At 38.9% G+C, this 25,326-nt stretch overlaps 1 protein-coding gene across 1 annotated transcript in view; it reads right to left on the reverse strand.

The window, feature by feature from the left end:
- Window positions 1-13,881: 13,881 nt before the first annotated feature.
- Window positions 13,882-25,326, reverse strand: part of LOC126272566 (malectin-A) — a 32,850-nt gene continuing 21,405 nt past the window's right edge. The window contains exons 2-4 of the mRNA XM_049975492.1: window positions 19,930-20,112; window positions 19,720-19,777; window positions 13,882-18,785 (exon numbers count right to left, since the gene is read on the reverse strand). Of these exons, the coding sequence (XP_049831449.1) occupies window positions 18,577-18,785; window positions 19,720-19,777; window positions 19,930-20,112 (450 nt within the window). The 3' untranslated portion in view covers window positions 13,882-18,576. The remainder of the gene's footprint in view (window positions 18,786-19,719; window positions 19,778-19,929; window positions 20,113-25,326) is intronic.

The raw sequence follows: 25,326 nt of genomic DNA on the forward strand, positions 1-25,326 counted from the left end.
ATTTCTTACCCCCAATCCATATTCACCTACTATGTTTCCTTCTCTCCTTTTTCCTATTGACGAATTCCAGTCACCCATGACTATTAAATTTTCGTCTCCCTTCACTATCTGAATAATCTCTTTTATTTCGTCATACATTTCTTCAATTTCTTCGTCATCTGCAGAGCTGGTTGGCATATAAACTTGTACTACTGTAGTAGGCGTGGGCTTCGTGTCTATCTTGGCCACAATAATGCGTTCACTATGCTGTTTGTAGTAGCTTACTTGCATCCCTATTTTTTTAATTCATTATTAAACCTACTCCTGCATTACCCCTATTTGACTTTGTATTTATAACCCTGTATTTGCCTGACCAAAAGTCTTGTTCCTCCTGCCACCAAACTTCACTAATTCCCACTATATCTAACTTCAACCTATCCATTTCCCTTTTTAAATTTTCTAACCTACCTGCCCGATTAAGGGATCTGACATTCCACACCAGTTTTCTTTCTCCTGATAACGACGTCCTCTCAAGTAGTCCCCGCCCGGAGATCCGAATGGGGGACTATTTTACCCAAGAGGACGCCATCATTATTTAGCCATACAGTAAAGCTGCATGCCCTCTGGAAAAATTACGGCTGTAGTTTCCCCTTGCTTTCAGCCGTTCGCAGTACCACAACAGCAAAGCCATTTGGTTAGTGTTACAAGACCAGATCAGTCAATCATCCAGAATGTTGCCCCTGCAACTACTGAAAAGGCTGCTGCCCCTCTTCAGGAACCACACGTTTGTCTGGCCTCTCAACAGATACCCCTCCGTTGTGGTTGCACCTACGGTACAGCTATCTGTATCGTTGAGGCACGCAAGCCTCCCCGCCAACGGCAAGGTCCATGCTTCATGGGGGGAGGCATTTATTAAATACATATGATTAATATTAAATAATATGTGAACTTATAGGTCACAGACTAATTCAAAACATTTGCGTAAATTAAATTTTAATCAGCCTACATGCTTCATTTAAAATAATGCTTCTGTGTTACTTTCTGGTTGAAAATACAAATGAAAATTCTAGCACTGATACTCCTGCAGACGGTCGAGTAACAGCTATTTCTTTCAGTAGTGAAGCTGATTTGTTACTTCACATTCCAGAAAAGAAAAATTGAGGAGCAAAATTAAATTCCTGCAAGCAAAGAACTGATATTTACAAAACAAAGTAGCTTCATTGTCACCTGAAGCTGAAAGCAGTGGCAGTTCAGTTCACAGCTTGTACATGTGAACAGCAATTAATTTAAAAGTTCATGTGATAAGTTTTTAACAAGATTTATTACACCTTGTTTCATTAGAATTTCCTTTTGTAAAAGTTTTTAGTTGGTCAGTTAGATTAGTTCTGTTTCTTAAAAATGTCTATTTCGAACTGTAGTAGTAAGCGGCTACCATTTTGCATTTAATTCGTTTCATTACAGCGTTGAGCACAAAGCTTGGCTTCATACAAATCAAAGGAGCTGCCCTCAGTTTTCCTTTCTGTATGCTCTCTATTCTGTGTCTTGGTGATGAGTCATTTTTTTCCATCAGAGACAATATGATGCATGGCAGGCTGTTCTTGTTCCACTGAATCTTGATGTCTAGTGCTCATCATCGCCCTCTTTTATCTATGGAGCATCTATGTCATGTTTCGTACCTTAATCCTGCTGTGTTCCCTCTGGGTTTTTGGGGTCAATGGCTGGGCATCTAAGTCATGGAGAACGGCACAGAAATAGTTGGTAGGGTGTCGGCACCAAACAGCTACTTCTTTGCTGTACTGAGTCAAGGCACACTGAATGTCAAATTTGGCACATTCCGGCCACCAAGTCAAGGTAGTGCAGTATTTAGACAACTGATGCTCACAGGTGGTCCACATCTTGCTAATGCATTGAAAACATTCGGTATCGTGCAGGTGGGAGGTGATCAATTTCCATGGCGCATGACTGTGCCCGACCACTTGTTGCAGGAGGAGAACATTGCAAATGTAGGCACAGTAGTCCTAAAAGGGCAAGGGCAAAGTTCTGCTCCATGGAGGGCAGCTGTGTGTTTCCAAGAGATGTAACTCCTGTCAAGGTGGCTCGCGAAGTGACCAGTCTGGTATGTTCAGGTGTATTGGCATGCCAAACTTCTTGTGTGTAGCAGAGCAACAGAACACAGATGACAAGATGCAGTTCTTGAGAGGTGCTAGAGTGGGGCATTTGATCATTAGAGTGCAGGACACAATTAAAATCACCCCAAGCAAATAATGGTCGCAGTGCCCAAGAAAGAAAGGGGCGATTTCTTCTTAGTAGGAGTGTGCTCTGTCATGTCCATGGATGAAGCCTGACGGGGTGTAAATGTTGACAGTGTCTGTTCCCATGATGGTGAACACCATGCCTCTGGTGAATGGGAGGTATGTGATTATCAGCTACTGGGATGTCCTTGCAGACACAGATGGCTATGCCACATACGACGTGGTCAGCAGGGGAGTGATAAGTGGTATAGCCCACAATGTCTGGCAATGTGCCCAAGTGTACTGCCTCTAGTAGTGCAATATCACTGTCTGATGCCCATATCATCTCTCACAGCTGTTGAAATTTTCACTCAGGAGCTAATGTCATTAATGTTGCTATTCGGCATCATGTTTGGAGTTGAACCGCATCATGGTCGGGAAAGCCTTTGGGGGGGGGGGGGGGGGGGGGGGAAGGCAGCATAAAGGTGTACCATACACCACATGACTCACACAACTGCAAATCGTATTAGTGAATTTTATTTACAGAAAACACATGACAATACTAAACTTTGAGAAATACAGATGAGTCGCGAGCAAAGAGCAACAGACAAACAAGAACTCTCTTCAGTACACACAATTCGCTATACAAGAGAAGCAGTACAGGGAATGCTTCTATCCAGGATGCTGGTCTTGATGCTTCTTGTAGGGCTCGCAGATCTGTCTGCAACCAACTTCACGTAGAGGGCCTGCCATCACGTTGTCGACCTGGAAACAGGTTGGTTGGCGTGCAATTGGCTGATGTGTTCTTCACAGCCCTCTCAGCTCTATCGTTTTCAACTGGCATGCTGGCACTTGAGTTTATGCCAGAACACTGACATTGTGGTGTTCATATGTTCCAACTTGTCCACAGCAGTGGAGGACATCTTGGTGGCAATTGTAATGGCACAGTCCATTGGTACAGGTGCAATGAGTGAACCGGCAGATAAAGCATCAGCACATCTGGTGTCATGTTGTCATCAGTATTGTCATTGTGCAGGTTCTCTGAGGTCTCGTCGTGCTCAACAGCCTCTGAAGTGTCCACGGAAAGTAAGTTGTCTTGTTCCGAGACAGTTCGATGCCTCCTCTTGCGCTGTTTAGGTGAATGTTGTTTATGTGTCCATCCATCTGTGTTGGAAGATGGGAGTTGTGACAGTTTGGGATGAGGGCCATCACGAGGACAATGAGCTATGTGATGTCCATATGGGATCGCTGTCATCACTATTGGCGCTGGTGCCGGGGCCGCATCAGCTTGTGAGCAGGACTTGTAGACCATGGTGTTATCCAGGGCAGCTTGAAGGGACACTGATACGTGGTCTGGACCCACATTTCCAACTATCATCACCTATCCGCAGACCTCATCCATGTCTCCCTTGCTTGCTACTTTGAGATTCCCACAGGAGGTCGAACGTTATGGGGCATTCACACTGAAGGAGGTTGATTCGTAGCCCATCAAGGCTAATCAATTACATCAATGTGTGGTGTCTATTCTTGTCTAAGTTCCGAGCTAAAATTGAAGTATCTTCCGAAAATAATTAACTCAATTCAAGTAAATGATGTAGATGAAGCTTTTTGTAAGTCTGTAGAATGTTTATGCTCAGAGCACTTGGATTTGGCCTTTAACATTACATATGAGAACCAGACTACTTACGTCACGACTTCAGCATAACTTGGCATTCTGAAGATGTTCAAAAAACAAAACCAATTGTAACACAATAAATGTGCAATAATACAGATGCAGTGGTTTTAAATAATCGTTAACAGACATGAAGATTGTCTGTATGATGAATTTTGCATTACAAATGATATTTTGAAGCAAGGCATATCTTTGGAAGGCAGTGCAAACAGAGGGTGTGTTAATGTTTCCAGTAGCTTGAGAGAGAACAATTCAGGTTTCCAGTTTGCTGAAATAAGCATTGCTGGTTCAAATGCTTAGGCAGATAGATTTTTTCCCCAATGAACCATAAATAGACAGAGATGTGCAACAAATTTACCATTGAGTGTATTTTAATTGTAGAGAATTCTTTTCATATGTAAAATTGAATGAATCTTTGCGAAAAGAAGCACAATTTGTAAATAAATACAGGCAATAAAGTAAAATAAAGCATGTGTGTACATTTTAAATACATTCCTACAGCTCTTTGTAGAAAACACTATTTGAAATGTTTATTTTGTATGCTTCCTCCTCGATGCCTTATTTTCTCTATAATGTGTCGGCAACCCTCATCACACACTACCTCTCAAAGTCCTATCATCCAGACACAGAGGAGCGTTCCTACTGTGACTCAGTACCACTTGGGATGTCGGAAATAACTGAATCACAATATCCATTAGGGTTTTGACTACCTCTCACCATGCCCTGAAATGAGGAATGTCCTACCCACTATCCTTCTTACCCCACCCACCTAACCTGTGCAAATCCCTGTCTATTCCTACTCTACCCCTGCTCTCAACCTCTTGTTGCCTCATGTCTCATAATAGACCTAGATGCAAGACATGTCCCCTACGTCCTCCCCCCCCCCCCCCCCTCCTATTCCATTCTTGTCACAAGCATTACCTATCCCATCAAACAGATGCCTACCTGTGAAACCAGTCATGTGATCTACAAGCGAAGCTGCAACCACTGTGCTGGATTCTATGTGGATATGACAACCAACAAGATGCCTGTCTGCATGAATGGCCACAGATAAACTGTGGCCAAGAAACAGCTGGACTACCCTGTAGCTGTGCATGCTGCCCAACACAACATTCTTTACTTACTGATTGCTTCACAGCCTGTGCTGTACGGATCCTTCCTATTAACATCAGCTTTTCCAAACTGCACAGGTGAGAACTCTCCCTGCAATATACCCTACATTCCCACAATCCCCTAGCCTCAACCTTTGTTAGTCACTGTCCTTCACCCACCTACCCCCTTCATGTTCTTACTCCAGCACTACCCGGCTTTCTATTCTGCAAACACACCCACAATCTTTTTATTTCTCTCCTTTTCCAGTTCCCTCCATCCTCCATCTAATCTCCTGACTGCACCTAACTGTCCTACCCTCTCCCCACCTCATTCCTGTATGCTCCCATAATCAGCACTTTACCATCCCCTGCCACTACCCAGCTATCCCTCCCCTTTCCTGCCCAGCCTTGTTAGCCCCACCACCTAGAGTGCTTCCCCCATCATGTGCCGATGCTCACAGTCTGGCCTCGGCAGCCAGAGACAGCGGTCACATGTGCGCGAGTTGTATTTGTTTGAATAGGTGTGTATGTTGTCTAATGTAGAAGAAGGATTTTTGGCTGAAAGCTTACTTGTTTTGTTGGGCCTGGCTGTGATTCAACACCTCCACCATATGGTGAGTAGCAATCCATTTTCATTATGTTGTCAAAAGAAGTACTACAAGAAGATATAGAAAAAAATTAGAGGATGATACATCACACTAAGCAAGGATGCCTCAGATTTCCCGCTGATCATTGTCCCAAGGTGGAAGGATGAAATGGAGACTGGTGGCAGACTACTGCAAACTCAACCACATTGCATGTAACTCAGTGTTTCCATTACCAAGACTAGATGAGCTTCTCCATTGACTGGAAAAGCAAAAGATTTTCCAACGTTGGATTTAGCTGAGGGATATTATCAAGGGTGGGTTGAGGAAAAAGAAAGTGAAAACAGTATTCAGTAGACATAAGGTCATTATGAATACCAGAATAGCAATTGGGCTGAGGGCCACCAACATTCCAGCAATTAATGAATTCTGTGTTATGGGGCTACAAGGAGAGAAACTACTTATATAACTGGATGGTATAATAATTTTTGGATCATCATTAGAAGAACATAGTATCTGATTAATGGAAGTTTTTGAATTATTAATGCCACATAATTCTTGAACTAGGGGAAGATAAACGCAGATTCCTCTGAAAAGAAGTCACTTACCCACAGCATGTATTGTCAACAGAAGGGCTAGAACCAAATCTGAATTAGGTAATAGCTGTCAAAGACTGTCCAGCTACATAAGTGACTTAAAGCATAATTAAGTCTTGTTAGATACTTCAGAAAGTTCATCAATGGATTCAGTATGATAATTTGATACATTTGTGAACTATTAAAGAAAGATGTCGCATATATTTGATTTGGAAGCATGAAAACATATTTCAGAAGTTAGAGGAAGAGCTGCTGAGTCCTCCAACCTTACAGTATCCAGATTTCAAAAAAGTATTCACCACTGATGCAAGGCAGGACACTGCTGACACTGTGCTAAGCCCAAGAGAGCTGGGAATGGATCTTTCCATAACATTTTTGCCCAGGACATTTAATAAAATTGAGAGAAATTATGGTACTACGAAAAGATTATTATTTGCCTTTGTTTGGGCAGTACGACATCGCAGATCACATGCATTTGGTCGCAGATTTACAATATGTACTCACCATAACCCAGTAATGTGGATAGGAAATATTCCAAATCCTTCCTCGAGATAATTGAAGTTTAAATTGAAACTAGAAGAAAATGGCTACAAAATTCTATATGAAAGCAGGAAGAGCAATCAGGTTGCTGAACCACTATTGAGGATTTGTGAAACTGAAGAGGTAACTGCATCACTGGAGGCAAACGGGCTGCATATCAAGAGAGCTGAGGACAAGGAAGCTAAGAGAGCATTGGCAGGCAAATGTGATGCAAACACACCAGAAAGAGGACAGCAAAGACTGGGTCCTGAAGAAGTAAAAATGACTCTAAGACAAGTACATGATGCACCTGTTGGATGTCATAAAGGGATTGGCAGAACCCTTGACAAGGTTTGAAAGAACCTCACCTTGGATCATATGAGAAGAGATGTAAGAGGAAGGATGGTATGAGAAAAGATATAGAGGAATATATAAGGACATGTGAAAGTTTCCAAAGAAACAAAATCAAGTGGGGGTGGGGAGTAAGATGCCACTTGAATAAAAAGAACCCCACAAAGTATTTTCCAGAAATTTGCTATTGACATTATAGGTCCACTAGTTCAGACAGAAAATAGGCACAAATACATATTAACATGTCAAGGTGCATTACAGGTATTAAAAATGATTCAGTCACTTTCAGATCTCTCTATTTTTCAAGTTTTTACATGTACAAATACAACTGCTGCACGAATATATGTTAAACTCACCAAGTTTGCATTTTCACTCTACAAATGTTCTCTGTATGCACTACACAGGTCCAAGTGGTAGCAAAATTCATTCCACAACTTATGTAGCAATATCCCATTAATGGTTGTCACATCAGCATATGTTCTCTGATTTATTCCAATGTTCTTGGCAGTGGGGATACATAAACACAGTCCTTAATGTTACCTTTAAGGAAAAAGTCACTAAGTGTTTGGTCACATGACCTGGGGGGCCAAGGTAACAGAGGCACTCCATTTTCACTACGCCCTATCCAATGATGTGGAAGTTCATTGTTTAGGTAGTGATGAACATGGACGCTCCGATGAACATGGATGCTCCAATTAAGAGGTGACCCATCTTGTTGGAATCAGCACTAAGTTGTAGAAACAATCAGAGCTGCAACATACAAAGGTGCGACGTACTCTTCACAGTCTCCTCACAGAGGAAGTAGCCCATAAGGATTCATCTGTGACACTGCATATGAAACATTAACCTTCAGAAAACCTCGTTCTTGCTTCACAATTTCATGAGGATTTTCAATGCCCTGCTCTTATTCATTGCTGAATATCAGCTTGGAGGTGACATGTTCATCCTCAATTCTTCCTGCATTGTCATGCAAAAGTGAAGGTGCTGGTCATATTTTTGCACAAGCTGCAGTTTGAAATGCAACTGCCATTGCAAAATGTTCCACGCAGTTTGCTGCAGTATTCCAAGTTATTGGCTTGCTTGGGCAACTGATTTTTTTTGGGACAGCATACAAAACTTTCTTTCAATCTCTCCATGGTTCCATCTGGCACTCTTGGTTGACCGTACTATTCCGTTTATGGAGAAAAACAGTCAAGTGTCCCCAAATTGTCGGTACCAACACCACAATGCTGTGTTTACATGGCTCGTCTTTTCCTTAAACCCTTCTGAATGTACGCTGCACCGATATAACAGATAATTATGCATATTCCAACACACAAAAACTCTTCTCTCGCTTTGTCTTCATTTTGTCGGGGCACTGCACTTATAATGCCAACTGGTGGGCACAACACAAACTCAGTGATTCTACAGTTCTATTCATGCAACAATCATATTTGTACGTGTAATACTGTGAAAAATATAGAACTTTGAAAACAAATGTATCATTTGTATTAGCCCTGAACATAGTGGCCAAGGAAATAACAGGCAAGATACCGATACAGTAGTAAGAGTACTAGCAGAAAAAATAATTTTGAAAACCGATTCTCATTTGTATTAGCCCTGAACATAGTGGCCAAGGAAATAACAGGCAAGATACCGATACAGTAGTAAGAGTACTAGCAGAAAAAATAATTTTGAAAACCGATTCTCCTTAGCAACATGGGGAGCATTATTGGCACCAACATATATAAACAGGTATGCTAGATACTTTAAGTTAACAAGATTCAAACAATCTGCTATCATCATCGCAGTAATGGTGTGTTAGAACAAACTTTTTTTTCCCACATAGTGCAACAGGATGTGACACCTAAGCTATTATATGGCAGAAAGTGAAAAATGCCCAGGATATTGCAAAAATATCCCACTGAATTAATTTACAATTAAGATGAGTACACTCTAGAATGCAATAAATACCTCAGTATTGAAAGAGTTCAATGATCACTAAAAAAAAGGAACACTATAACCAAACTCAAAATCTGAAGGTATTCATGATAGGAGACTAAGTCTTGCTATATGATGAAAGTGAACAATGAGATCACTTGGCAAAACTAGGGAATCACTACAGAGATCTGCTTCAATTAGTCAGAACCACAGGATCTAACATAATAGTATAAAGAAGAACAAATTCCTGATAACCAAGTAACAGTACTGTTTTGAATCACAGGTGATGCAGAGGTTCAGACTGGCAGTATGGCCATGCAGCTATGCAAAAGCACACGATTATCAGTACATGCATAATTTTTAAGTGCAAAAGTTTACATACACACCAGGACTATACTGCAATAACCTGGGAAACACTACACTTAAGCACCAAAGAAACTGGTATAACTGTATGTATTCAGATACAGAGATATGTAAACCGGCAGAATATAGCACTGTGGCCAGCAGCGCCTATATAAGACAAGTGTCTGGTGCAGTTGTTAGATCGTTTACTGCTTTACAATGGCAGATTATCAAGATTTAAGTGAGTTTGAAAGTGGTGTTACAGTCAGTACATAAACGATGGGACACAGCATCTCTGAGTTGGCAGTGAAGTGGGGATTTTGCTATACGACCATTTCAAGAGTGTACTGTGACTATCAGGAATCCGGGGAAACATCAAATCTCCGACATTGCTGCGGCCGGAAAAAGATCCTGCAAGAATGGGACCAATGAAAACTGAAGAGAACTGTTCAATGTGACAGAAATGCAATCCTTCCACAAGTTGCCGCAGATTTCAATGCTGGGCTATCAACAAGTGTCAGCGGGTGAACCATTCAATGAAAAATCATCAATATGTGCTTCCGGAGCATGACACAAAGCTTTACATCTTGCCTGGGCCCGTCAACACTGTCAATGGACTATTAACGACTAGAAACATGTTGCCTGGTCAGATGATTGTCGTTTCAAATTGTATCGAGCGGATGGACGTGTACGGGTATGGAAACAACCTCATGAACCCTGCATGTCAGCAGGGGACTGTTCTACAGCCTTACTTTATGAATCTACCTGGAAGACATTAAAGGTAATATGTTCCCAGCAGCACCAACAGAGAACAGCAGGTATCAGCTGTTACAAATTCTGATTTAGATGTTTTTGTCTCATATATAGTTCCAGAGGAGGATATAATAGTAGTTGACAAGGTGAAAAGACGGTGGGCAAAATTGAGCAATGAGTATCTATTTAACATTAGAAAGAAACTGCAAGATTTGTAAACAGACTTTTGTACCCTTGATCATAAAGTTTGTGAGGTTAAGATGTTGCAGCCAGTGGAGAGACACCTACACATTATAACAGGAAAGTAGTTAAGCTTGGCAATATATGTGGACCACACTTAGGGGTTATGAATGGTCGGTTGTTGCCTGTCAGGAAAAAAGTCTGACTATTTTATGTAATAATGAAAATCCCACAGATAAAGGGCATGGCTGAACTGAAATTTTACAGGAGATGATACAGTTACGGTGCAAAAATATTAATTCAATCAAAAGAAGTCTAAAGTGACTACATTGTACTTGCTCTCAAGACTGAGTACTCCAGTTGTACAATTATTATTGAAAAAGTGAATTTAACAGAACTGAAGTTAGATATGCCCATAGTTTATGTTATTAGGCATCTTGATGATATTTAGATAACTGGATATAAATTAGAAGATTTGGAGAAAAAATTAGATTCAAAAGGCAAAAATTTCTATCACACACACCTTGGCTGCATGTATCAATAGTACGGTACTTCAGAAAACTGATAAGAGTTAATTCTAACAAGGCACTGTGTGTCAATACTGCTGCAGGAACTGTTACATGTCCATATCTAGAATAATAAGGGAGGACTGACGTTGAAAAATATGAACAACTACAATTGTGAATTGAGTTCATGAGCATGAGTTAGTATGATATGAAAGCTGTAATTCATTGAGAAGTGATACACCTACTCAAACAGAAAGAGGGCAAAATAAAAATGTTCTTTATTAAAGCCAACAAAAATATAAGGTAACTCCATAAATATATTAATAAAACACAGGCACTGTTTTCACGATAATATATGTATGTATAACAAAAGTGGTTCAATTGAAACTGCTTATTGAAAGTAATGTTCGTTTGTTTTAATTTGTTATCTCTTTCAGTTTACTGCAATCATGTTAGTGATTATAAGTGGCTTGTTCTATTTAGGGTAGGATAAGGGACAAAATCTACATTCACTCAAAAGTATCCAAAAGTGTATGTGGGGTATAATTGCACCTCTAACATTTATAACAGCAAACCTTAACTAAGGTAGGCCTGGGAAAGCACCAGCTATAGCAATGAAGCTTTCTATTTGGAAATAATACCCCCTCCCAAGCCACATGGATCTGTAGAAGCAGAGAACTATGTGACAATGAGCAGAAACTTTTCAGAGAATGCTCTATAGGGCACGAGATGTTAAGGCAATGCGTATTTTCAACATTCCACGGCCTGACGAAGCGGGAGTCTGATGTCACTGAGTGTAGGATATAGCCCCCAGACATCTTGTCAAGAAGTCTGGAGTCTAGTATGGAGAGAGTGCATCTGCACAAGTAAGACCATTATCTGTGCTTACCACCTATGTTTTGACTGTGTATTAGAACTTTAATGACAACTGGTAACAGTTAGTTCCACGCTGAACTTAAGATTGTCATCGGCAGACTGAAAGTATTATTTAGATGATTGTATTCAGTCTTTGTTCACATCCTTAATGTGGTTGTGAGTCAACTACATGGATCTAAATGTAGTAATTGTGTTATATATGACACTTGTTATATCAAACCTAGTTCTTCTCTTGCAGCACCATCACCATCTTCTACGTTTCCAATCGATTCTGTACCATCTCAAAAATTCTAGCTTTGGTCTTATGTCGTGTTGCTTCAGAAAGACACTTACAAACTAGCTTTCAGCCAAAGTCTCTGTCAGAAAAGGAAACACACACATTCATTCACACAAGCAAGCACACCTCATGCCCACGATTGCTATCTCTTGCAGCTGGGACTGAAATGCAACTATCACGTAGAGTAGCAAGCAGGAATCTGAAGAGAGTGGGTAAGAGGGAGAGGTGGCGGATTAGCAAGATACAGGTGGTGGCAAAGAAAGAGCGCTGTGGGTTGTGAGGAGATTGCGCGGGGGGAGGGGGGGGGGGTAGCAAGAAAGAGGAGTGGGGAAGGGGAACAGATGGGTGTGTACCTTGGCAGAAGGTGGCACACAAAGAGGGTGGAACATGAAAATTGGGAGGAGGTGATAAGACAGAGAAGGTGGAAACTGTTGGGTGGAGGGTGTGGGGATAGTAGGATACCGTAGTTGACATCAGGAAAGGAGACTGCGTTGTAAGGATAACTCACATTTGCACAGCTCAGAAAAGCCGGAGGTGGAAGGGCGGATTCAGATGGGTTGAGTAGTGAAACAGCCATTGAAATCGAGTAGTGCAGCAGTCATTGAAATAATTGGAATTAACCTTACATGTTCACTCCTGAAATTATATTGGCCTCAACCTACCGTAACCCACTGTCCCCACACCTTCCACCCGACAGTTTCCACTCTCTCTGTCCTATCACCACCTCCTTAGTTACGTCTTCTACTCTCTGTCAATGTACCCACTTGCCTTTCCCCTTTCCTGTTCCTCTCTTTTTTTCATTGCCCGTCCTCCAGTCCTCTCCCTAACCTTCCTGCCCCATAGCTTACTGACATTACGCCTGTTGACAGTCCAGTCCCTGGATACTCCATCAAGCAGTACTCTTCTCTCTCCCCACCCATACTCTGCTATCCCTTCCCTTCCCCGCTCAATCCAGATTGCACCTTCTGTTCTACGTGACAGTTGCATTTCAATACAAGCTGCCAGATATAGTGATCATGTGCGCGTGAGGTGTGCTTGCTGGAGTGAAGGCGTTGGCCGAAAGCTCATGTGTCGGCGTATTTTCAGTGTGCCTATCTGCAACTCAGTGTGTCATCTTTAAGGTGAGTAGCAATCTATCTTTTCCTTATTTTTTTAATATTCCAACCTGAAGTTTCCATTGTTTGATCATGTAGTTGCAGTTGTACGAATCCACCTCTGTTTTGCTGCAGAACTGAAACTGTTCACAGGATGCAACCAGAGATAAGTGTCATGTTGGTTGGCTAATAGTAGAGCAAGGATGTGAATGCAAGCTGCATGTGTGTGTTAGTTCTCAATTGGATGTACTTATTCACTCTCCTTCCAGGAATCTCAGTATGACAAACAAATGAAAGTTATAGTCAGGAATCTACTTACCTAAAGTCTGGAAAGGTTCAAGATGGAAGACAGTTCACACATACATAGAGAGTAATGGTTTGCACTTTGCATAACATAGACATACTGGTGGGTACAAGAGGATGGTACATACATCATTCTTAGAGAAATAAAATATTTCAGTCACAAGGACTTGAAGCATACACGTTGCAGCTATATATCACAACCCTGACTTTATCATAAAAGGCAACCCTTCAAGAGAGAGGTGACTGCACTAATGTATGCTTAATCATATTCCCTTGAAAGAGGCTGCTGCATGCAAATTGTAGCATAACAATCCAATAATGTAATTGTAGAGTGCCCATTTATCTGTATACAAAGTGTAATGCATCTTTTTATCTACAGGAACGACGTGTAAATCACAACTGATTTCAAAGATCAATCATAATTCTATTTTGTTTGTTGACAGCCATGTATTATAGTTTTCAAGACACTCTGCCCCTTTTCTCTTTTTTGGTTATTCACATCCTATTATACCAAACTAACAACATATCAACATGAACATCACGAATCATGTGACATACAAACACAATCCCTGTTGTAACCAGTTTCCAAAAACTGAACTATTGTCAATTTCAAAACAGAACTTCTCCCATTTTATTGATTTTATTAAAGTAGCAAACAATTTTTATAAACAAAACAACAGATAAATATTTGTACTAACACTGCAGTTACACACATGCATATTACTCCAGTATTCATGTAGATTGAGGCAATGTACAGCACATACAGGTATGTGATAACATATGGAAGTCTGCACATATCCCTTGGTAGCACAATCTTGGTACAAAGTGAATCTACTGAACTGCTCTGTAAGTAGTTTAACAAGTCATATCTGACTTTTTCAATGCTTATATATAAATACAGCTTTGTTTAAAATGGTACATACATTTTAAAATTGATAAAATTTTATTCCAGCTACTTTGTGAGCAATGTTTCATGGAATGATTATCAACTTTTTAAGTAGTATAAAGTAATGAAGCACATGGAAAACAAAGTCTGCAAGGAAAATGGTACTTTCAAATATGCAACAATTCATTTATTTCATCTGACAAAACCCCACAACAATTAATCCTCAAAATACTGATGTTTATGGCAAACAATAACTTCATAAAATGCACAACACACATAAAAATTACTATATAACATGAAAAATATGTTTCATTGGCAGAACTGCCAAATTAAAAAAAGCGTAATATAAAAAAATTAACAACAAAACAGCTCATTGAATTTAAGCGTCTTCATTGCACCGGTCATCAAAAATCAGGTCAGGCCTTTGAAAATATGTTCCACACATAAGCAGGGTCAAGAGGAAAACTTATGTAATTCATTATTTCAAATAGAGAGGCGAAACATTCCCACAAAAAAGTCACTGAGACAGTGACTGTTCATCTCCAAACTGATTCATGCATCTTCACACAAATTTTGCACATTCTGAACAGACACCACCCAAAAACTTTAGTGACACTGTCTTCAATAATAAAAATGAGACAACATTATGTTTTAACATTTCCCATTCATCAATGAAAAATATTTGTTACAATCATATGTACAACACACAACAGCTGATGCAGCAATACATTATAGCTGTTCATAAAATGTTCTTTATCACATCACCAACCACCACATTTTTAACAAACATAGGGAATATCATTTTAATTCAGCGCGGCAACCTGCATTATTAGTCTACAAGAGACAGAAGTAAAAGTGCATGGCCAGTATATTAAATAATTTTCAGTTTTACATAAATTTGAAATTATTCAGCAAGCTAACTTATGCTTATGAATATTGTGTTCCTCCATTTTCAACTACATTAGTGGAATATATCAACCTTACAATAATTCTGAAACAGTGCAAATAATAATGTAAAATGTGTTAAATGACACTAAAAGTCACCATACGTATTGGTTCACTGTTCGTATCATCCACAAACAAAGTTCAATAAAATGATAAATTACAAGGAGTCATAGTGATCATAAAGACCATACTGTACAGGCCTTGCTTGCTCATTACACACCACGATAACATGATCGGTCCATGTAATACTTTTGAAATTTTCAGCCAGTAATTGGAGAAATTTATCAAAAAATTTTAACAACTTCTACACATTAAACAGAAAGTACATGATTCTTTCAAATACTGACATCGCTGATTAAACTTTAAAAACTGAATTAGCATGTTCACATGGCACCAAAGGGTGAGGTAAAATTAAACTCGTACATTGTTCTGCATAAGTATATAATTTTCTATCCTTTCAACTGATGCAGAATGAAAGCGATTCTGTACCCAGTTGGCTACACCAATTACAGTCAATTATTATTTGGCATATTTATTTCAAAATAATAATGTTAGAAGTCATCATTTCAATTAATTATGACTAGTAGGATTCACTTGTCCCACACTTTGTTATTTTACTAGATTCCTCAGCTTTAAGGTCACGTGGCGTGAGAGTTAAAGACAGTTAACATCTTTTTGTCTATGAGAAAGCAGAAAAATAATGCACATGTATGCTTTGGTATACGTTAAATAAACATGTGAATAAGCATGATGATTGTCCAATAGTACCAGAGTGAACCAGGACACAGTCCCGTGAGAGCCCCTGTACATTTACTTTCAGAATAACCCAAACTGAATAACAATTCTGGGTGCCTGTCTTTTCACAAGCACACACTGCAACAGATGATACAGCCTGCTAATACGATAGCAAATATCTGAATGTTTTCAAAGATGTTTTGTGTTTCTGCACTGACATAGTGATGAACTAGCACACAGTGTAGTTCACTTTTGAAAGTTTGTACTCAAAGGTAGGTAATGTACCTAGTAACTTTATCGGTAACTAATGCCCCTTATAGATTTCTAGTGCATGTTTCACACTATTTGTGAAATGTTTCAAATCAACTCTATTACTGCAAACATTCTTAAAATTAAATGTGGTGCGTTAGGTAAGATAACAACAATAATTGAATTAGGGCTAAAAAAAAAAAAAAAGGAGAAGGTTAGTCAACACGGACAAAGCAGTTTAAGTATGTAGGAAATTAAGTATCAAAGAAGTAATCGCGAATGTCCAACACAAATTAAAGGGAATTTATTGTGTATCATGAAATACAGCCAGAAATAGCTGTGTTCCACTAAACTGCATGAGAAAATGAAGTGTAACTTATTTGCTGGTGATGGAAAATTACTGGCAGAGACAGCATGGCAAGCAAATTTAAAACTGAAACAATATAAAATGATTTGTGTAGGAAAATGGTGAAGTAATTGCAAAAAAACATAGACAAAATGAGATGAACAACACACCAGAAGCCCTAGCAATAGACATAGCTCATCATGAAAGAGCGTAAATAAATAAGGCCATAAGAAGAAGACAGCAATACTAGTGTGCAGTATGAGTTAAAGAAATGGAGACAATGGAGGAGAAGAATTCTCAGACACACTGGATACTTATTTTTAGTACGCTGTCTATATGAAAACAAGCATTAAAGAATATTATGCTAACGGCGAATGATATGAAGCAGGTTTGGGAATCTATGTATTTATCATCGGCCCATAAAGGAGGATTACAAATTAAGTCTGAAATTTAATCATCAAGTGTTCCATCACCCATTCCTTTTATGTAATTTAATCCCTTTTGGATAAAGCAACACTCTTTGAGGATAAAGTGCAATGAGATAGCAAAAATATAGTGGTGTGTTACTGTCTTGTTCTAAGCACATAAGATTTGTCATTCTTGGAGAGGTGTCTGCCTAAAATGTATATAATTAACAAAGTAATAGTTTTCAGTGGCACAAAAGTACAGTTTACAGTTAACAATATGAAGAGTTTGTATTCTGTTGCCATTGAGACATGAACTGTTCATGAAATGCTGTGTTCTCTTATCATATCTAAACTAAAGTATAGCCATTTAGCTGGAAATGGCTCCACCCTATCAACATTTATTATGGAAAAAAGACCAACAAACTGTCAATCAATCCTGAAATTTCTAGCACCACTAACCATGAATTACTTTTGTAATTCATAATACAAAATCTTAAAAGTTTAACTGGATTACCCGTTACATTCATAATAGAGGCATCCAGACACACAAACAGAGTTCAATGAGGAACATACATATCGTTACAATATTTCATTGGAATTGAAATAATCACTTGTAAAAGATTTATAAAGACTGCTCATCTGCTAAGTTAAGATTATCTGGCATTGATATAAATGGGACAATTTCCTAGAAGAAAAGGTAAATGGAACAGAAATTTCTCTCTGTGTCATGGAGCAAAAGATAGCAGATGGAAAATAGTCAAATTACAAATGTGTGTTCTTTCATTTTTTTTCTTCAAAAGTCCTCCCTGACTTACTCTGATGTCAATAGACACTTTGAACTTTATAAAACTGAAATTATGTTTCAGAATTATTTTACAAATACAATAAAAGTCTGGAACACAGCGTAAATCACTGTACTTCCCCCAACCCTCAAAACGAACACACAATCCCATCTTATACACACACAAAAAGAGAAAGAAAGAGTGAAAGAGAGAGACTGCACATAAATTCTGAATGTAAACATGTAAACAAAAATTAACAGAGTATACTGAGTTCCAGTTTTTGACAGAGATATGGTTAGAATCTGTCTTTTTGTGATTGTTCCACATACCAAACACACAGTATTCATGAGACATAGCCTGGATGCATCATGTGGTAATTCTTGTAATAATGATGCAATTGATAAGTCTTGTGTTGTGGCCAAGTTGATACAATAATACGTAAATTTATCAGTTAACATTATATCAATACACATCCAGAATTGCCAAATCAATGGTTGGAATATGTGGATCCCTTCTTTCTATTGATATATGGCAATGAGGAAATTTTAGGTTATCAAACTGCAGTGACAATTTGAACCAGCCTGCTAATTCTCCACAGATACGAATGCTAGGCAGCACAGAATTAGTCTCCCGATGAAAACTTGTACAGACACACACAAATCCATGCAGTGCATATCTATAATACTGCTGTAGTTTTTTATACTTTAGTGATAGTCTCTACACAATGCAGTCTCTCACAATACTGAACATTTGCAGGTGCACTACATACTTTTCATAAAGTAATACAAAGTGCTGAGCTCTCTGTAGCATCTGGACGTGCACCATAGCATTAAGAATCCAACGGTGACCTCTGGCAAAGCGGGCAGCGGTCGATAGCAGAGGGTGGCGGGCGCAACCACGCGTCACTATCCCGCCACTCTCGCTGCCGACGGTTCGCTGCCCGCCCAGGCCATCACAGCTTACACAGACAGAAAAGAAGAGGGATGAATGCACCAATGGCCACAAAAACAGGAAGCATAACAGAAGTCTCATCTACTGAGTAAGGGTCTGGAGTGCGTGGACCACTAGGCCTACGATTCTTTGATGCTCGTCGTTCCTCTGTTTCTTCCTGGTAGTCATCCGAGTCAGGCTCATTTGGGAGTGGTGCCAGTTTTGGAACATCTGTAAGAGTATCACATGTAGTGAGAAAAAAGCACATTAAAAAAAAATGCTGACAGTCTGTATTCAGTGTATTTTGGGATAATTAACTTCACACTCTTATAATAATAATAATAATAATAATAATAATAATAATAATAATAATAATAATAATAATAATAATAATTTTAAAAAAAGAAGAAAAGAAAATGCATGAAGTACTCGTCAAAAAATTGAAGCATTTTTGTACCAAGCATACCACTCAAGGCAGAACCATATTTCCTTATTATATATTAGGAAGCAAACATAGCCAAGGAAAGAGCTTCAACCACAAAATGATTATACAGAGAAATGATTTTGGCTGTGAATATTAAATAAAGTAAATACCAGCAAATGATCTGAGACTGTCGATCATGTATTATGGAAAAACTACATCTATATCTATATACATACTCTGGAAAGCACTGTTAAGTGCATGGTGGCAGAGAGCATCAGATGTTGAGACTTTCTTCCCGTTCCAACCATATACACACAGAGCAGGAAGAAAGCCTCTGTGCATACTGTAAATAGTCTTACTCTCTTTATGGTCCCTCCATGGGTGATAGGTAAGGAGACTGTAGAATATCTCTAGATTTTTCACTTAATTCTGATTCTTGAAAGTTTATACTAGGACAGGTTTGCTTATAAATGCAACAATGTGCTCAAGTTTCTGCTGTTATGTACAGGGAGCCCAAATGCATGTACAACAAATATAATGTTATTATTGCAATACAATTTTATCAAATTAAGTAATCAATCTTCATCCATAAAAAAACAGTTTTTGTAACAGACTTCAGCCTAATAAAAAAGGTTTTACAATGAAAATAAAACAAATTACACTCATCTGAAAGGCATGCCTTCTTTACGCATGACCCAGTACTTCTAAATATCAAATTGAACAATTTAATACATTACTTACTTTCCAATTTTCCTTTTACTACACAAATTGCGTTTATTTTAGGGTTGTCTCGATATCCCTGAAACAATGAATTTCCAAAATGTATTGTGGAGTCAGTGCTGACATTTTGTTGGACATAAATACATAACAATTCTTGTAGAGGTATTTGCACAATAAAATTTCAAATTTTAATCTTGTCTATAAAAAAGGAAACAATAGTTACACATTTACCTTGATAAATTCGACTCTTATCTTCCCTCCACGTATATCAGACTCTTCTTCATTATAGTAAAGTTTCCCTTTTACAACACTAAATGGTATGTATTCATCATGAGCAACTCCTCTTCCAACTCTATCAAAAATATCTAAGTCTGGAACTATTGTGAGATCCCCATTTAGAACAACATCGAACACCTGAAAAAATGAACATTTTAATATTAAATAAAAATTATGCAATACTCCTTTTTTTTACATTATTAACAAAGAGACTTAATCACAAAAGTACAGCTATCATGCAACCTTAAAAATTCTTGTGAGAAAGATACATGTAAAAAAAAGGTAGGACAGGAAAATGCATGTTTTTAAAATGGACTGCCTTGGGCATTGGAGCATAACCTGTTTGCAGTGGAGCAGTTAAATAAAGCAAATTCATAACAGCTCTACATTCTGTCAATAGACAATATTTCAATGATACTCGAAGTATGTATGTAGCACGTATAAACTAAAATGGGTGTTTATCAAAATCATGTTTCTTCTTCAACTTGCATGCTTGGAAGCCACTATGTAGTTGACATTTTACTGAAATCAAATGCAAGTTTTTGACTAATTATCCTAGCCTTATATGTTTAAGACAATGCTTGCAGAGAAATGGTTGATGTGGTGAAGACTAATAATGTGGTGTCATACATTACTGACACCATGTCAGGCATTCTACATCCAGAGCTTGGCAGTAACACATGTGACTAGCCTGCCAATCTACAACCAGGTCATAGACATACCCTTGGCTGCATGTTTGAACACCACCATCACCAAGCCTGCTTAAGACGATGTTGCATCAACACCAGCCAGTCCAACTGTGGAATTCACTTGGAGTTGTTGCAGCATACATAGTTTGTATGTCTGTTATGGTGACGATCACATAATACAAGCTTTCATTGCTGGTACTAACATCCCGGCTACAGACCGAAAATAATTGATCGTCATTCTATGTTGCAATGCTGACATCCAAACTTTGTGTAATTTAACACCTTCCTCTTTTCTGTTAAAATTATTATGGTGTTTATAAATCTCAATAGCTTCTCTATGCAGAGGAATTGGATGCATTTCTGGTACGTCTCAACAGTATCAATCCAAAAATACGATTTACTATGGAGACAGAGAATAACATCAAGCTCAATTTCTTGGATGTGTCTGTTATCAAATGAAGGGACAGGACATTGGGCTATAAAGTATACAGAAAAGCCACGCATACTGACTGTTACCTACATGTAGATTCTAACCACCACCCCAATCCAAAACAGGGGTTGATTAAAACCTTGGTAGACAGGACGCAGAAAATTTGTGAACTGACTCACATAAAAGATGAGCTTGAACATCTATGGTTGACATTTGAGAAGAATGGTTATTCTAAAAAGGAGAGAGATAAAGCACTTTGCCCCAGGGAGAGAAGCAGGACCGATGAGGAACCATGGCCGCCCCCAAAGAGAAAGTTTCCCTTCTGTTCATCAGTATGGTTACAGATCACACTCGGAAAGTGTTGAGCAAGTAAGGTGTGGAAACTACCTTCAGACCAACCAGGATGATAAAAGAAAGTTCAATATCAGCAAAAGATATACAAGATCCTTTGGCTACACTGGGTGTATATAAAATTTCTTGTAGTTGTGGACTGGTTTTTATTGATATCATAAAAAGAAGTGTTAACACCCAACACAAGAGGAATTGCCACCTAGGACATACGGATCATTGGCCATAGCGGTACCAAAAGGAAGATCATGAAATAAAATTCACTGAGAGGCGCCTCATATCGAAAAAAATCACATTATCACAAGCATATATATATATATATATATATATATATATATATATATATATATATATATATATATATATATATAAAGAGTTTATTGAGATTTATAAACGACATAATAATTTTAACAGAAAAGTGGGAGGTGTTCAATTAGATAAAATTTGTATGTCTCCTGCAGGTGGAGAAGAAACATTAGAAGAAAATTTTGTACAACGATCATGGCCTAACAGCCCGGAAGTTTTAAGTGATGTTATTTTGATTGTTTATGATGAATGTGCCTGTGTAACAGACTGGGGTGGAATACTGTTTGGACTTGCAGAAGAAAGTTAAGTAAACAACATTACCTACATATTATGTGTGCTTCTCATTATTTTGCTCTCTGTCTCAGCAACTATCTATTCCTTGGCATCTGCTGCTGGGGCAATCCAAGAACTAGTGATGAAACTGTACCCGCAGATGGTCTGTACTTGCATGTGCTTTTTCTTTTTCTTTTCTGTGTCTCTAATTATTATTATTTTTTTTTTCAGTGACCATGAATACTTTCCATCACAATTTTTGTGTGTATTCATCATGGCAAGTCCTCCACAAGAACTGAACATACCTTGCTCAGTTTCAGGTACAGTAGATGCAAAATTTGATGGAATGCTCATGATCCAATGCTAAAATGCCCTCCTGCAGCACAGCCTCAGCCAGCAGTGCCTGTTTCAGTACCGAACACAACTAAGTGTGCAGGCTTGACGGCAAACTTTTCCCCACCATCCGCCCTGAAATGTTCCTCATGAAGAATTAATTGCTGTGCCAGAGAAATAGTTGGATGAACAGATTAATGTGACAGCTGCACATTACAAATTCTTTTGTTTGTGGAGGAAACCTAATGACACTCATACACAGTAGGTAGCAGACTTACAGGGACTTACATACAATTATAAATTTAAGTGAAAGTGTAGAAGTTATAATGCCTTGGTCAGGGACACATCTATTCAAAATGTGCCAGATCCTCAGATATGCGAACCGATTCTCAAGTATTTTGATCCTAATTTGCAGCAGGTTTTCGAATTAACCATGGCATACAAAGTCTCAGCCAGGGCAGCAACATAAACAGATTTAAGTGTGCTAGACAGCAGTCTAGCAGTGTTAAATCTTGTCCTCAGTGTTTCCCAGTGCACAAGTGCTCTTGTGATGCTAAGTGTTACCAGCGTGGTAAACATAGCCATGTTCAAGCTGTCTGTTTGCAAAAATGCAAATCGAACATATAGTTTGCATGTTCTCTAAAGTGTCAGCCAATGAAAGTCAATGTGATTTTTTAAAAAAGTTAAGCAGTGATTCAACACTGAAAAGTGCAAATCAAGTGCAACATTGAAAAACACACTTCTTCCAGCATCAGGAAAATAAATTGTTTGTCACTCTGCAGATTGCCATTCGCAAAATATGCAGGCAGTCGGATACTGGTGCGTAACTGACTTTGTTAAACAGAAGCATTTACGATCTGTTAGACTAGATAAAGCTACGTAAGTCGTAGGCAACTCTTTCTGGTTATGGTGGATATGACATTCCTACATTAGGTACTTGCATTCTATCTGCCACTTTTAGTAGCATTACCATGATTTTCATCCACGGTTTTGTGCTCATGTGATTGAATATATTTTTCTGCATAGATTCTTTCGATTCATTTGCTTTGAACATACAAGACAATGTTCTCTTTGCAAATTCTTTTGTGCCTACAGATGAGGTAGGTGAGCTGTGTGATGAATTTAGTGACACAAGAGACCTAGGAAAAGCCACTAATTTTGAGGCTCACACTGTCATGAAACACAATGCGAAACCACAGTTTTGCTGGGCACATTCTGTCCCTCTTGCTATCAGAGATCGGGTGGCACAGGAACTCTTTATCTTGTCAGACCAATTATATATTTCCACTGTGGCAGCCAGCCAGTGGGCACTGCCTTCAGTGATGACATAAAAACCTTCACGTAGGTTATACTTATGTGTGATATTTCAAGGCTACAGTAAATCCACCGCCTGAGGATCTCTTGGAAAAACTAATGCAGATCATGTCTTTTCCAACACTGATCTTCATTACGCTTATTTGCAACTTCCTTTGGATGAGTCGCAACGAGTTTTTGTGAACAACACCCACCTAGGGTTATTCATGATTCCAAGATTGTCCTTCAGCAGGGTGTCCGCATCTGCAATTTTTCAATGTTATTTGTCACAGCTGATTGCTACAGTTCGTTCTTGTTGGAACTATTTGGATGACATAGTCAATTTGCCTCTTACAGGATTGACATTGTGCTCTCACACAGAGTTGGATCACTGGCTAGGCCAACTGTCTTCACATTCAAACTCCTCAAGAAGGCACAGTGCAACTACTGGAAGATTGAGAAGGTAGCTCCTGCTATCGTATATGCGGTGATGAAATTCCACAAATACATATATGGCACACAATTTTACTTGGTGACAGATCACAAGCCTCTAACTTCATTGTTCAGCCATTAGATGCCAGTACCTCAATGTACTGTGCAAAAGTTGCAGCGCTGGTCTCTGCTCCTCTCAAATTATCAGTATGCAACTGTGTACAGGACAATAGTGAAGCATTCAAATGCAGACACTCTCTCTCACCTACCATTTGGCACTGATTTTGTGCTCAACACTTCTAAAGATTCAAGTTTCCACACTGTTGTTCACGACAATGAAACACTTGATGATTTTCCCACTAACCACTGATGAATTGCTTCAGCAATGGCTGCAGGCTCCAATCTCCAAGATTCTGTTGCAGAATCCTTGTACTGATTGGTTACATTAAATTAAGCAGATTAATGATACAGATGTAAGCCATTATTTTGATCTTCGACACATTGGTCCAGCAGGCTGTTACTTTATTACACACAGAAAATGATCAACCACAAGTGGTTGTGTCATATTTGCTTTTTTCTTCAGTACATTCTTTGTCTTCTCCATCAAAGACACTGAGGTATAGTTGCACTAAGCAGCACACGTGACACCATTGTACATGGGTTGGCATGGGCACTCACGTTAAAACAGCTGTCTTCAGGATGTCAAGTGTCTTCGGAACACCAGGCTGTTCCACAACAGAAATTGTTGACTGCGCCAAGCCCAGCTCCCCTTGGTACTGTCTGCAATTGACATTGTGAGTCCGTACTGGAATTCTTGTTGGTTTATTGTGGTATATGCCTTTAGCAAGTCTCTATTTGTGGTGACCAAGCAGTCCACCATAACACCTAGTACTATGAAGACTGATTTTAATTGTTGCGCTGAAGGTATACCAGAAGTGTTGCTTTCGAATAACAGAGGCCAGTTCACATCAGCAGAATTTCAGCAGTTCTGTGATGCCAACAGCATCAAGAACGTGAAGAAAGCACTGTTCCATCCTCAATCCAATGGTGAAGCATAACATTTCGTCTAAACAGTCAAGCAACACATCAACATGTTATGCATGTCCTATATGTGGGGGCAAGCATTATTGCTCTTCCTCTAATCTTACTGTTCCCAGCAATACAACAGCTAGTCATCAGAGGAACTTTGCCAACATAGGACACTGCTTCAGCTGCTGCATCCTCCACAGTGGTTGGCCAATCATCTGC

Source organism: Schistocerca gregaria, chromosome 1, assembly GCF_023897955.1.
Source record: "Schistocerca gregaria isolate iqSchGreg1 chromosome 1, iqSchGreg1.2, whole genome shotgun sequence".
Classification (NCBI taxonomy): domain Eukaryota; kingdom Metazoa; phylum Arthropoda; class Insecta; order Orthoptera; family Acrididae; genus Schistocerca; species Schistocerca gregaria.